The 13,862-nt window shown below is 41.8% G+C and overlaps 1 protein-coding gene across 2 annotated transcripts; it reads right to left on the reverse strand.

The window, feature by feature from the left end:
• Positions 1–5,603: 5,603 nt before the first annotated feature.
• Positions 5,604–12,890, reverse strand: LOC115135794 (protein CWC15 homolog). Of its 2 annotated transcripts, none has more exons than XM_029670879.2 (7): positions 12,800–12,890; positions 12,083–12,224; positions 11,821–11,933; positions 11,542–11,633; positions 11,334–11,447; positions 7,840–7,982; positions 5,604–7,745 (listed from the first exon to the last, which is right to left on the reverse strand). In XM_029670879.2, the coding sequence occupies exons 2-7, from the start codon at positions 12,211–12,213 to the stop codon at positions 7,616–7,618; spliced, it is 723 nt and encodes a 240-aa protein (XP_029526739.1). In that variant the 5' UTR covers positions 12,214–12,224; positions 12,800–12,890; the 3' UTR covers positions 5,604–7,615. The 2 variants fall into 2 exon arrangements, with proteins under 2 accessions (XP_029526739.1, XP_029526740.1); XM_029670880.2 differs by having other exon boundaries at positions 12,812–12,888.
• Between the last annotated feature and the right edge of the window lie 972 nt (positions 12,891–13,862).

Genomic DNA, 13,862 nt, shown 5'->3' on the forward strand with positions numbered 1-13,862 from the left:
TGCTGTTGATAAGGTGTCTGATTCATCATTTTTTAAATTATATAGCCCTTCTTACATCAGCTGATATCTCAAAGTGTTGTACAGAAGCCCAGTCTAAAACCCCAAACAGCAAGCAATGCAGGTGTAGAAGCAAGGTGGCTAGGAAAAACTCCATGGAAAGGCCAAAACCTAGGAAGAAACCTAGAGAGGATCCAGGCTATGAGGGGTGGCCAGTCCTCTTCTGGCTGTGCCGGGTGGAGATTATAACAGAACATGGCCAAGATGTTCAAATGTTCATAAATGACCAGCATGGTCAAATAATAATAATCACAGTAGTTGTCGAGGGTGCAGCAAGTCAGCACCTCAGGAGTAAATGTCAGTTGGCTTTTCATAGCCGATCATTAAGAGTATCTCTACCGCTCCTGCTGTCTCTGGAGAGTTGAAAACAGCAGGTCTGGGACAGGTAGCACGTCCGGTGAATATGTCAGGGTTCCATAGCCGCAGGCAGAACAGTTGAAACTGGAGCTGCAGCACGGCCAGGTGGACTGGGGACAGCAAGGAGTCATCATGCCAGCTAGTCCTGAGGCATGGTCCTAGGGCTCAGGTCCTCCGAGAGAGAGAAAGAAAGAGAGAAAGAGAGAATTAGAGAGAGCATACTTAAATTCACACAGGACACCAGATAAGACAGGAGAAGTACTCCAGATATAACAAACTGACCCTAGCCCCCCGACACATAAACCACTGCACCATAAATACTGGAGGCTGAGACAGAAGGGGTTAGGAGACACTGTGGCCCCATCAGATGATACCCCCGGACAGGGCCAAACAGGAAGGATATAACCCCACCCACTTTGCCAAAACACAGTCCCCACACCACAGAGGGATATCTTCAACCACCAACTTACCATCCTGAGACAAGGCCGAGTATAGCCCTCAAAGATCTCCGCCACGGCACAACCCAAGGGGGGAGCCAACCCAGACAGGAAGATCACGTCAGTGACTTAACCCACTCAAGTGACACACCCCTCCTAGGAACGGCATGAAAGAGCACCAGTAAGCCAGTGACTCAGTCCCTGTAAAAGGGTTAGAGGCAGAGAATCCCAGTGGAGAGAGGGGAACCGGCCAGGCAGAGACAGCAAGGGCGGTTCGTTGCTCCAGAGCCTTTCCGTTCACCTTCACACTCCTGGGCCAGACTACACTCAATCATATGACCCACTGAAGAGATGAGTCTTCAGTAAAGACTTAAAGGTTGAGACCGAGTCTGCGTCTCTCACATTGGTAGGCAGACCATTCCATAAAAATGGAGCTCTATAGGAGATGGCCCTGCCTGCAGCTGTTTGCTTAGAAATTCTATGGACAATAAGGAGGCCTGCATCTTGTGACCGTAGCATACATGTAGGTATGTACGGCAGGACCAAATCGGAAAGATAGGTAGGAGCAAGCTCATGTAATGCTTTGTAGGTTAGCAGTAAAACCTTGAAATCAGCCCTTGCCTTAACAAGAAGCCAGTGTAGGGAGGCTAGCACTGGAGTAATATGATCAAATTTTTTGGTTCTAGTCAGGATTCTAGCAGCCGTATTTAGCAATAACTAACTGAAGTTTATTTAGTGCTTTAATCGGGTAGCTGGAAAGTAGAGCATTGCAGTTGTCTAACCTAGCATGGATTAATTTTCCTGCATCATGTTTGGACAGAAAGTTTCTGATTTATGCAATGTTACATAGATGGAAATAAGCAGTCCTTGAAACAGTCTTGATATGTTCTTCAAAAGAGAGATCAGGGTCCAGAGTAACGCCGAGGTCCTTCACAGTTTTATTTGAGACGACTGTACAACCATCAAGATTAATTGTCAGATTCAACAGAAGATCTCTTTGTTTCTTGGGACCTAGAACAAGCATCTCTATTTTGTCCGAGTTTAAAAGTAGAACGTTTGCAGCCATCCACTTCCTTATGTCTGAAACACAGGCTTCTAGCGAGGGCAATTTTGGGGCTTCGCCATGTTTCATTGAAATGTACAGCTGTGTGTCATCCGCATAGCAGTGAAAGTTAACATTATGTTTTCGAATGACATCCCCAAGAGGTAAATATATAGTGAAAACAATAGTGGTCCTAAAATGGAACCTTGAGGAACACCGAAATTTACAGTTGATTTGTCAGAGGACAAACCATTCACAGAGGCAAACTGATATCTTTCCGACAGATAAGACCTAAACCAGGAAAGAACTTGTCCCTGTAGACCAATTTGGGTTTCCAACCTCTCCAAAAAAAAGGGGTTATCGATGGTATTAAAAGCAGCACTGAGGTCCAGGAGCACGGGGACAGATGTAGAGCCTCGGTCTGACGCCATTAAAAGGTAATTTACCAATTTCACAAGTGCAGTCTCAGTGCTATGATGGGGTCTAAAACCAGACTGAAGCATTTCGTATACATTGTTTGTCTTCAGGAAAGTAGTGAGTTGCTGCTAAACAGCTTTTTCTAACATTTTTGAGAGGAATGGAAGATTCGATATAGGCCGATAGTTTTTTATATTTTCTGGGTCAAGGTTTGGCTTTTTCAAGAGAGGCTTTATTACTGCCACTTTTAGTGAGTTTGGTACACATCCGGTGGATAGAGAGACGTTTATTATGTTCAACATAGGAGGGCCAAGCACAGGAAGCAGCTCTTTCAGTAGTTTAGTTGGAATAGGGTCCAGTATGCAGCTTGAAGGTTTAGAGGCCATGATTATTTTCATCATTGTGTCAAGAGATATAGTACTAAAACACTTGAGTGTCTCTCTTGATCCTAGGTGCTGGCAGAGTTGTGCAGACTCAGGACAACTGAGCTTTGGAGGAATACGCAGATTTAAAGAGGAGTCCGTAATTTGCTTTCTAATGATCATGATCTTTTCCTCAAAGACGTTCATGAATTTATTACTGCTGAAGTGAAAGCCATCCTCACTTGGGGAATGCTGCTTTTTAGTTAGCTTTGCAACAGTATCAAAAAGAAATGTAGGATTGTTCTTATTTTCCTCAATTAAGTTGGAAAAATAGGATGATCAAGCAGCAGTGAGGGCATTTCGATACTGCACGGTACTGTCTTTCCAAGCTAGTCGGAAGACTTCCAGTTTGGTGTGGCACCATTTCCGTTCCAATTTTCTGGAAGCTTGCTTCAAAGCTCGGGTATTTTTTGTATACCAGGGAGCTAGTTTCTTATGACAAATGTTTTTTGTTTTTAGGGGTGCAACTGCATCTAGGGTATTGCGCAAGGTTAAATTGAGTTCCTCAGTTAGGTGGTTAACTGATTTTTGTCCTCTGACGTCCTTGGGTAGGCAGAGGGAGTCTGGAAGGGCCTCAAGGAATCTTTGTGTTGTCTGAGAATTTATAGCCCGACTTTTGATGCCCCTTGGTTGGGGTCTGAGCAGATTATTTGTTGCGATTGCAAACGTAATAAAAAGGTGGTCTGATAGTCCAGGATTATGAGGAAAAACATTAAGATCCACAACATTTATTCCATGGGACAAAACTAGGTCCAGAGTATGACTGTGACAGTGAGTAGGTCCAGAGACATGTTGGACAAAACCCACTGAGTCGATGATGGCTCCGAAAGCCTTTTGGAGTGGGTCTGTGGACTTTTCCTTGTGAATATTAAAATCACCAAAAATCATAATATTATCTGCTATGACTACAAGGTCCGATAGGAATTAAGGGAACTCAGTGAGGAACGCTGTATATGGCCCAGGAGGCCTGTAAACAGTACCTATAAAAAGTAAATGAGTAGGCTGCATAGATTTCATGACTAGAAGCTCAAAAGACGTCTTTTTTTTTTTTGTAAATTGAAATTTGCTATCGTAAATGTTAGCAACACCTCTGCCTTTGCGGAATGCACGGGGGATATGGTCACTAGTGTAACCAGGAGGTGAGGCCTCATTTAACACAGTAGATTCATCAGGCTTAAGCCATGTTTCAGTCAGGCCAATCACATCAAGATTATGATCAGTGATTAGTTCATTGACAATAATTGCCTTTGAAGTAAGGGATCTAACATTAAGTAGCCCTATTTTGAGATGTGGGGTATCATGATCTCTTTCAATAATGACAGGAATGGAGGAGGTCTTTATCCTAGTGAGATTGCTAAGGCGAACACCGCCATGTTTAGTTTTGCCCAACCTAGGTCGAGGCACAGACTCGGTCTCAATGGGGATAGCTGAGCTGACTACACTGACTGTGCTAGTGGCAGACTCCACTAAGCTGGCAGGCTGGCTAACAGCCTGCTGCCTGGCCTGCATCCCATTTCATTGTGGAGCTAGAGGAGTTAGAGCCCTGTCTATGTTGGTAGATAAGATGAGAGCACCCCTCCAGCTCGGATGGAGTCCGTCACTCCTCAGCAGGACAGGCTTGGTCCTGTGTGTGGGTGAGTCCCAGAAAGAGGGCCAATTATCTACAAATGCTATCTTTTGGGATGGGCAGAAAACAATTTAATAAAAATCCAATTAAATTTGAAAATGTTTCTAATTCCAAAATCATGTAACAGAATTTGGGTATTCCAGAACTGTAATTTACATGTAAATAAACATAACCCTGTTTTATGTTTTTAATACTGCAGATAGAATGCTCTGTGTGCCAGAGATGGTACCATTCAACTTGTCTGGGGATGACAAAGAAGGACTTCAACAAAGGCAAAGTAGAAAATTATTGGAAGGGGCCTCTTTGCTGTTAAATTAGAGATGTATAAATAAAAGATTGTTGTGCCTTGAAACTACTTTAAAATGTGGAACTGTTGCACTCAAAATGCAAAGTTTGCTAGACATTTATAGAATAAATCATACATAGTTATGTTTCTGTGACAAACGGTGAATTAGTTATTGATTTTTCCCGCTTTAAATGGCATTTTATAGATTTGATGTTTTTCTATTAAATCAAAACTGGAATTCTTCCTCAAAACAAAGGTTGTAAAAGTTTGCTAGACATTTATAGAATAAATCATACATAGTTATGTTTCTGTGACAAACGGTGAATTAGTTATTGATTTATACCGATTTAAATGGCATTTTATATCCTTTTTTTTTTTAAGCAGCAAATCGTTTTATGATTAGTGATCATCCTTTGAGTGAAATTGAAAGAGAACAGAAGAGAATATAATGATTTCTATCCATCTGAGGACTGTGGGTATTGGAATACCAAAGATTATCAGTCAAAACTTTTGTTTTCTGTTAAGTGACAAGGAAAAAGCATTACTGTCCTCACCTACCAAAATGCATGGTTAGACAACAAACTGAAGTGAATTTGCTCTTATTTTATTTCCATTTCCTCTGAAAATGGTTGAAAACCTTGTTTACTAGGTCAGCAAAGTAACATTGTACATTTACTGAAAAACATAATTGAACAAACCAAAACATGAGTTGCATTCAGCCAGTAAACCATTTTGCTATGTTTCGCCAAAAGACATACTCAATTACCTGTCTCCCGAAAACAGTGTGTACCATGCTTTACTACTACCATTGAAGTAAGTAGAAGATGAAAGCAGGAACCACATGTAATGAAGTCAAGAAAACTGCATAGAACAGAGTTCACTGGAGTGAACATGAACCGCTGAGGACCTTTGCTCCACTAGGAGCTGAAAAAGTATACCGAACAAAAATATAAACATGTAACAATTTCAACGATTTTAATGAGTTACAGTTCATATATGAAAATCAGTCAATTGTAAAATTCATTAGGCCCTAATATATGGATTTTACATGACTGGAAATAGAGATATGAATCTGTTGGTCACAGATACCAACCCAAAAAAATTATTGGCGAAAGACAAATGCTCGCTTACATGGATGTAAACAACTTTGTGCATAAAATTTGAGAGAAATGTTTTTTGTGCGTATGGAACATTTCTGGGACCTTTTATTTCAGCTCATGAAACCAACACTTTTACAACCAACACTTTACATGTTGCATTTATATTTTTGCTCAGTATATATATACACACAAATATACAGAGGTTTTCCGTTTTCACCATGAGACAAAATTATTTCTGGCAAGCTTAAATTCACATGCGAGAAACCATACCTTTGCTCTAAAAAGACCATTATTCAGTGGGAACAGCTTAGCTCATCATAGCAGACAACAGTTTTCTATGAATCTTTTCATGTTTCTCTGCAATGTTGAACTGTGTGGTGCACAATATCAGCCTGGTCTCAGACTAGACGTAACATAGCAAATATAAATCCGGGACACTCAAATTAGTATGTCACGTTACATTTTAGTTATGCAGAGCAATTAGGGTTAAGTGCCTTGCTCAAGGGCACAGAGATTTTTAAATTTTTTAAACATTTGGTTACATAGTTACATAAGACAGGTTACTTGCGGCAAAAACTAAAGGAGGAGGTTGGTCAGGGTGGGGGCGTAGAAAAAACAAACATCTAGCAAACCAAAGGTTGCGTGTTCGAATCTGATCACGGACCACTTAAGAATTTTAGTTAATTAATACATACAAAATGTAACATATACTAAATGTATGGAGACAGATTTACATTTATTATGTTACGGCCACCCCAGAGTCCAGATTCTGGGCTCACAGGCGTGGGCTTGATTCAATCAGATCCTCCTTAACCGGTGATAACTGACAACTGCATGGCAGTTTCATTGTTTATTATTTAGGCGATGTTGGGGGTGTAACTGTGTTGGAGCTGTGAAATCAGCAAGTGGCTCCCATTATACCTATCGTGGACATCGACATTGGATGCACAATCCCACGCAGCCTGTTACAAGTTCAAACACTGGAATGTGTTGTAATCTACACCTCAATTAGGCTGACATCAATCCTTATTATGTTTCACGACTTTCAATTTGAGTGTCATTTCCATATAGCCTACACTTTCTTGTTCTGAACTTCTAACGCGAGAGGGATTTAAGGACGGATGTGGTTTCGCGACAATGACAAGAGCAGCCGCTCACATATTTGACAGCTTTAACGCAGTTACACCTCGACATTGCCTAAATAATAACAGCTGTCAATTTATCCTGGGTTAGCTCCAGAACTGATTGAATCTTAGCCTAAATTGAACATAAACTTCACTTCAGATAGACTTAAACATCCTCTACAGAAAGGTTTGAACCTCCTCTTCATCTCCTCAATTAAAGGCATCAGTCATGAAGGTAATGTGGCACAGAGGCTTTCATGTACCACAAAGACCTTTTTTTATTTTTTTGAAAGGACAGGAAAAAAGTATTGCTGCCGAGCTTTTAATGGAAGTCATTGCAGAATTCTAACTCCCGGGCACAAAGCTAAAATCACTGAGAAAAGCATCAAGGCCCTCTCACAGACACAGGGTTTTCTTTTTTGTTGGTTTATTGACATTGGCGCATAAAAAAGGTAAAAGTTAAATAACAACAAGATGACATTGATGATGTCACTATTGCAACCATTCCTTTCAGGGGTGGAAAATGATTGTACACGAAACAAAACTAGTTAAAATTTGTTTTCAGGTCAGGCATTAGATTACTTTATATACAGAGGATTTTGTGCGTGTTCCATGTCAACGGATGATACCATTCTTCAGGCTCATTCAATGTTTTCAGACCAATCTCTATCACGTCCTCCTTGTCCTCTTAGAACTGGGAACAGACCAGAGAGAAATGGAACACCTTCATAGCAGAGCTGCAAGTCCTACTTCACATATTTCTCCATGAATTTCTTGTGGAACTCCGAGCGCAGAGTGTCATTGACAAAGCGTTTCTCCCGGCGTGCCTCATCCACTCCCTTTGCACAGTTCTTGAACACGACGTCATCGTCCCACCTTAAAGAGAAAGAGACAGGAGAGGATGTAAAGCAACAGTCATCCACAGCCATGCTCTAAACAGTGGTGTGTGTGTGTGTGTGTCTCTCAACACCTTCTCTTGACGCTGAAGGCAGTCGGGGTGGGGACTATCTGTTGTTGCTGCTGCTGCTGCTGTCCAGCCAGGTTGAGCAGAGGATTCCCACTAAGGATGTTCTCCATGCGGATCCTCTCCTCCTCTGCTTTCTGCTCCCGCTCCTGGCACAGGACACGAAATATGTTGGTCAGAGAGGACCAGGTGCAAAGCTCTCATTCGCTGAAGTATTGCTCTTAGCAACGCTTTCTGATTGGCCTTGATTAAAGATGGTTGTACAACAAAAGCACTGATCAAAAAAAAAAAAAACATCTACAAAAAAGGTCAACACGTTTAACGCTAGAACTACTAAAGTGGTCATTTGGACTGCTCATAAACTACAACTTTTTATTACTCCGAAATGTTGGAAGTCATGATTTTTCCTAAATAAGTCTGTATAACACACTATCGTTAGAATATTAATATCACAAACAGAACTGGAGCTATAAACCAGTTTTAGGAGGGCAAGTCATTTTTTCCTCCCAACAATAGGGCCTGCTCCGCTCTTCCGATAGTTGAAGGTTCCGTGCCCAGTTGATAATCAATCCAATAATTTCTTCGAAACTGAACCTAAACCAAAATTTATTTCACACATATAACAGATGAAATAAATGAAGTAAAGTATGATAAGAGAGAATGGGTATTGATGAGCCAGGGGAAGTAAACGATGCAGAAATAATCACCAACTGTGAATGAAGAACAGGGCCGGCCATTCTGTTATTCTAACTATAATCTCAAAATGGTATGTACCCTATATCAGTCCACCCTGGCCTACTTGGAGTAGGCTACACAGTGAAAGTGTGCATAATTTACAATGGCAAGAAGACCAAGACGAATGGATGCACATGCTGAGTTAGCATTGCTACAAAATCTGAACGAAAACGACTCAGTTGAGTAAGAAATTAACCATGACCTCTGATGATTATTCTTCTGATTCTGAGCCTCAGCCTGAACCTACACCCCCGAGGCCTACGCTTGAAAAAAGGCAGAAACAAATGAAAGGTGAGACAGGAAGGGACGGCACGGTTTGGTAGAACAGGTGACAATGCTTCAGGCCGATTATCAGCACAAAATGTAACCACAGAACGCGGACCCTACATCTCAAGCGGAAAAACAACCTCAGCAACGCACTCACCAGCTTTCGTTGTTTGTGTGACATGGACATGCTCCAACTGATGCCATTGCGTGAATATACACACTGTGTAAGCACAAGCTGACAATAATAAATGCTTTGACTGCTGCCATATCGACACTTACATTCATTATAATGCCATTATTGCTTTTGTGCCAATTTTCAATATTTATCAAGCACACCCTTTTGCTTATAATGATGTGTAGACTACGGATTTTTTCATTTTGATTGTGCATCTTGCTGGTTGGGGTATTTTTTATTTTATTTTAAGCTATTGCCGTGTTTCAACAAATATGCTTTCTGTTTTCATAGTTGTAACAAAGGCACTCCACGAATAAAACTGATTGAACACTTGAATCTTGGTGTTTTTTTGTTTTTAAATATAGTCTACAGTAACAAACTAATACAAATACTAGTGTTATTTGAAGAAAAAAATATGTATATATATATATACACTGCTCAAAAAAATAAAGGGAACACTAAAATAACACATCCTAGATCTGAATGAATGAAATATTCTTATTAAATACTTTTTTCTTTACATAGTTGAATGTGCTGACAACAAAATCACACAAAAATTATCAATGGAAATCAAATTTATCAACCCATGGAGGTCTGGATTTGGAGTCACACTCAAAATTAAAGTGGAAAACCACACTACAGGCTGATCCAACTTTGATGTAATGTCCTTAAAACAAGTCAAAATGAGGCTCAGTAGTGTGTGGCCTCCACGTGCCTGTATGACCTCCCTACAACGCCTGGGCATGCTCCTGACGAGGTGGCGGATGGTCTCCTGAGGGATCTCCTCTCAGACCTGGACTAAAGCATCCACCAACTCCTGGACAGTCTGTGGTGCAACGTGGCGTTGGTGGATGGAGCGAGACATGATGTCCCAGATGTGCTCAAATGGATTCAGGTCTGGGGAACGGGTGGGCCAGTCCATAGCATCAATGCCTTCCTCTTGCTGGAACTGCTGACACTCCAGCCACATGAGGTCTAGCATTGTCTTGCATTAGGAGGAACCCAGGGCCAACCGCACCAGCATATGGTCTCACAAGGGGTCTGAGGATCTCATCTCGGTACCTAATGGCAGTCAGGCTACCTCTGGCGAGCACATGGAGGGCTGTGCGGCCCCCCAAAGAAATGCCACCCCACACCATGACTGACCCACCGCCAAACCGGTCATGCTGGAGGATGTTGCAGGCAGCAGAACGTTCTCCACGGCGTCTCCAAACTCTGTCACATGTGCTCAGTGTGAACCTGATTTCATCTGTGAAGAGCACAGGGCGCCAGTGGCGAATTAGCCAATCTTGGTGTTCTCTGGCAAATGCCAAACGTCCTGCACGGTGTTGGGCTGTAAGCACAACCCCCACCTGTGGACGTCGGGCCCTCATACCACCCTCATGGAGTCTGTTTCTGACCGTTTGAGCAGACACATGCACATTTGTGGCCTGCTGGAGGTCATTTTGTAGGGCTCTGGCAGTGCTCCTCCTGCTCTCCTCCTTGCACAAAGGCAGAGGTAGCGGTCCTGCTGCTGGGTTGTTGCCCTCCTACGGCCTCCTCCATGTCTCCTGATGTACTGGCCTGTCTCCTGGTAGCGCCTCCATGCTCTGGACACTACTCTGACAGACACATCAAACCTTCTTGCCACAGCTCGCATTGATGTTCCATCCTGGATGAGCTGCACTACCTGAGCCACTTGTGTGGGTTGTAGACTCCGTCTCATGCTACCGCTACAGTGAAAGCATCGCCAGCATTCAAAAGTGACCAAAACATCAGCCAGGAAGCATAGGAACTGAGAAGTGGTCTGTGGTCACCACCTGAGGAACCACTCCTTTATTGGGGGTGTCTTGCTAATTGCCTATCATTTCCACCTGTTGTCTATTCCATTTGCACAACAGCATGTGAAATTTATTGTCAATCAGTGTTGCTTCCTAAGTGGAGAGTTTGATTTCACAGAAGTGTGATTTACTTGGAGTTACATTGTGTTGTTTAAGTGTTCCCTTTATTTTTTTGAGCAGTGTATTTTTCAGGTTCTAATGTTACCTGAGACGTTCATAAACACAGCCAAATTATTATTTTTGCGATAGCTAAATGCCTCAATCCCAAATGAATAGGTGAAATAGGCTGGATCTACACAACAGATGCTCATCTCTACATTAGATGACCTTTAAAGTCTGAAAATGTCAGATAAATTAATGGATTGTTTTGTTTGATATTAACAAGTCAATAGAGCCCTATTTGCTGCTCCTACTCAGCAACACCTGAAAAATCAATTTGCACTTGGTTGGACTCAACTGGCATGACTGACCCAGCAGCGATTGATTGTCTTGTAGCGACTTACCTTGCGTTCCTGCTCCTCAGCCCGCTCCTTCTTGATTTTCTCCAATTCAGCCAGCAGGGCCGCAGTGTCATCGTCATCACTGTCCTCCTCACAGTCATCATCCTCCTCCTCATCCTACACCACAAAACAATGAAGATTAGAGGCTGAGCTTTAAAAAAAAAAAAGCACAGACTTTACGGTGACTGGTGGATGAACAGGTGGCACCTACGTCAGTTAGAGGGTCATCTGCATCCAGGTTGGCAGCAGGGATTTGGTCTAGTCTGGGCCTCTTAGAGGATGAAGATGAGGATGTGGTGTGTTCTGAAAATTGAAAAGAGACAAACCACCATTTTAATGATGCTGGCTTGAATCCCCTGCATATGACCCATGTCAACAAAACAAAATAAACAAAACTTTGGGCATAATAGTATGTCAGATGCAAAAATCCCATTGATCTTCTTTACACCCAGTTAAACACTGACATATTTTACGTTCAGGTCAAACTCACCTCTCGGTCCCCTCTCTCTAGTCTTCTCCCGGACAGCAACACGTTCCCTCTCCTCCAGCTCCCTGCGGAAGTCCCGGGCACGCACCTCCTCGGGGGCATCCTGGGTAAGCTGCCTGAGGGGATCCCACAGGGAGACATACTGGATGAGACAGCACATTATCTTTATCCAGAGGGACCTGTTCCCAACTACTGGTGCAAGACTTAGCCACAAGGGCAAAGACTGATGCCAAGATGCCACAAGGATAGGTGTTGTGTCCCTCACCTGTACTTGATCTTAGTGTGACCAGGCAGATCTCGGCTTGAGTACTGTTTGGACAACGCACTGAGATCGCCCTCTCCCTTCCCTCTCCCTCCTCTCGCTGGCTCAAACGTCGGTCTCGCGGCTGTTGTCATTTTTGGTGGCTCTGTAATATTGTGTGAGTGTAATATTTACGGTTCCCTTTGTTTATCCATTTAACTTGCTTTGGCAATGTAAACATGTTTCCAATGGCAACAAAGCCCATTGCATTTAATTATATCTGGCTGGAACAGAGGGCAACAAATATAAATAGATGAAATATTTTATCAACATAACGTTAACAGAAATCAATCCGTATTTAGCTAGCTAACGTTAGCTAACTCGCCATGAGAAAAACAACCCGGTGGTAGCTAGCTAACGTTACTTAAAATATTTGCTATATAGTTAACCAATCGACCAAGCTAGCTATATTAGCTCATTTACAAACGATTTCACCATTGTGTGGGTTTTATTATAACATCGGTATTGATTATTGCTGAGCAAACACCAACACACTTGTCTACGCTAACGTTAGTAGTTACTGTAGTGTAGCAAGCTTTCTTACATGCTGCCAGTTGACGTTAGTAGAATAACTGTCATAAGGTAATGCAAGCTACAGGTTTACTAAAATAATACCATAACTAGCTATCTTTCTCTTTCAAAAACAACTAGCTAATATGGAATAGTTTGCTGGAAATGTACCTTTTTCCTTACACTATCAGAAGAGAAAGGGCCCTTTGCTTTGGATTATAGACGCTGTTATCACAGCGTATGAACAACGCCTACGGAACTGGGAAAGGTCAAACAGCAATTTTGAAACGCGTTTTTGCAGTAGGCGTGTGAGAAACGTTTTTCAAAATAGCCAAATTTTAATTCCACAGTTTCAGTGGTGGAAAAAGTACCCACTTTTCATACTTGAGTAAAAGTATAGATACCTTAATAGAAAGTTACTCAAGTAAATGTGAAAGTCAGCCAGTAAAATACTACTTGAGTAAAAGTCTGAAAGTATTTGGTTTAAAATGTATTTAAGTATCAAAAGTAAATGTAATTGCTAAAACATACTTAAGTATCAATCATTTAAAATTCCTTATATTAAGCAAAGCAGACGGCACCATTTAAAAAAAAATTATGGATAGCCAGGGGCACACTTAGACATTATTTACAAAAATGCATTTGTGTTTAGTGAGTTCGCCAGGCCAGAGGCAGTAAGGATGGCCACGTGTTCTCTTGATTATGTGCTTGAATTTGATCATTTTCCTGTCCTGCTAAGCATTCAAAGTGTAACGAGTACTTTTGGTTGTCAAGGAAAATGTATGGAGTAAAAAGTACAATGTTTTCCTTATGAATGTAGTGAAGTAAAAGTAAAAGTAGTCAAAAATATAAATAGTAAAGTACAGATACCCCAAAAAAACTACTTAAGTAGTACTTTAAAGTATTTTTACTTAAGTACTTTACACCACTGCACAGTTTTTCGATCTCAAGAATGAGAAAGGGCTTTCCTCACCACCTTAAATAAGCATGCCCCATTCAAAGATTGTAGAACTAAGAACGGATATAGCCCTTGGTTCACCCCAGACTTGACTGTCCTTGACCAGCACAAAAACATCCTGTGGCGTTCTGCATTAGTATCGAATAGCCCCCGCGATATGCAACTTTTCAGGGAAGTCAAGAACCAATATACTCAGTCAGTTAGGAAAGGTAAGGCTATCTTTTTCAAACAGAAATGTGCATCCTGTAGCACTAATTCCATGAAGAAAGTCCATGG

This window comes from Oncorhynchus nerka, linkage group LG10 (genome assembly GCF_034236695.1).
Source record: "Oncorhynchus nerka isolate Pitt River linkage group LG10, Oner_Uvic_2.0, whole genome shotgun sequence".
Taxonomy (NCBI): domain Eukaryota; kingdom Metazoa; phylum Chordata; class Actinopteri; order Salmoniformes; family Salmonidae; genus Oncorhynchus; species Oncorhynchus nerka.

Coding starts and splice junctions, on each gene's coding strand:
- LOC115135794 (XM_029670879.2), bottom strand. CDS start 12,213: ATGACAACAGCCGCGAGACCGACGTTTGAGCCAGCGAGAGGAGGGAGA. Junction 7,983..11,333: donor CTGAGGAGCAGGAACGCAAG/GTAAGTCGCTAC, acceptor GTCCTGTGCCAG/GAGCGGGAGCAGAAAGCAGA. Junction 7,746..7,839: donor GCCTTCAGCGTCAAGAGAAG/GTGTTGAGAGAC, acceptor TTTCTCTTTAAG/GTGGGACGATGACGTCGTGT.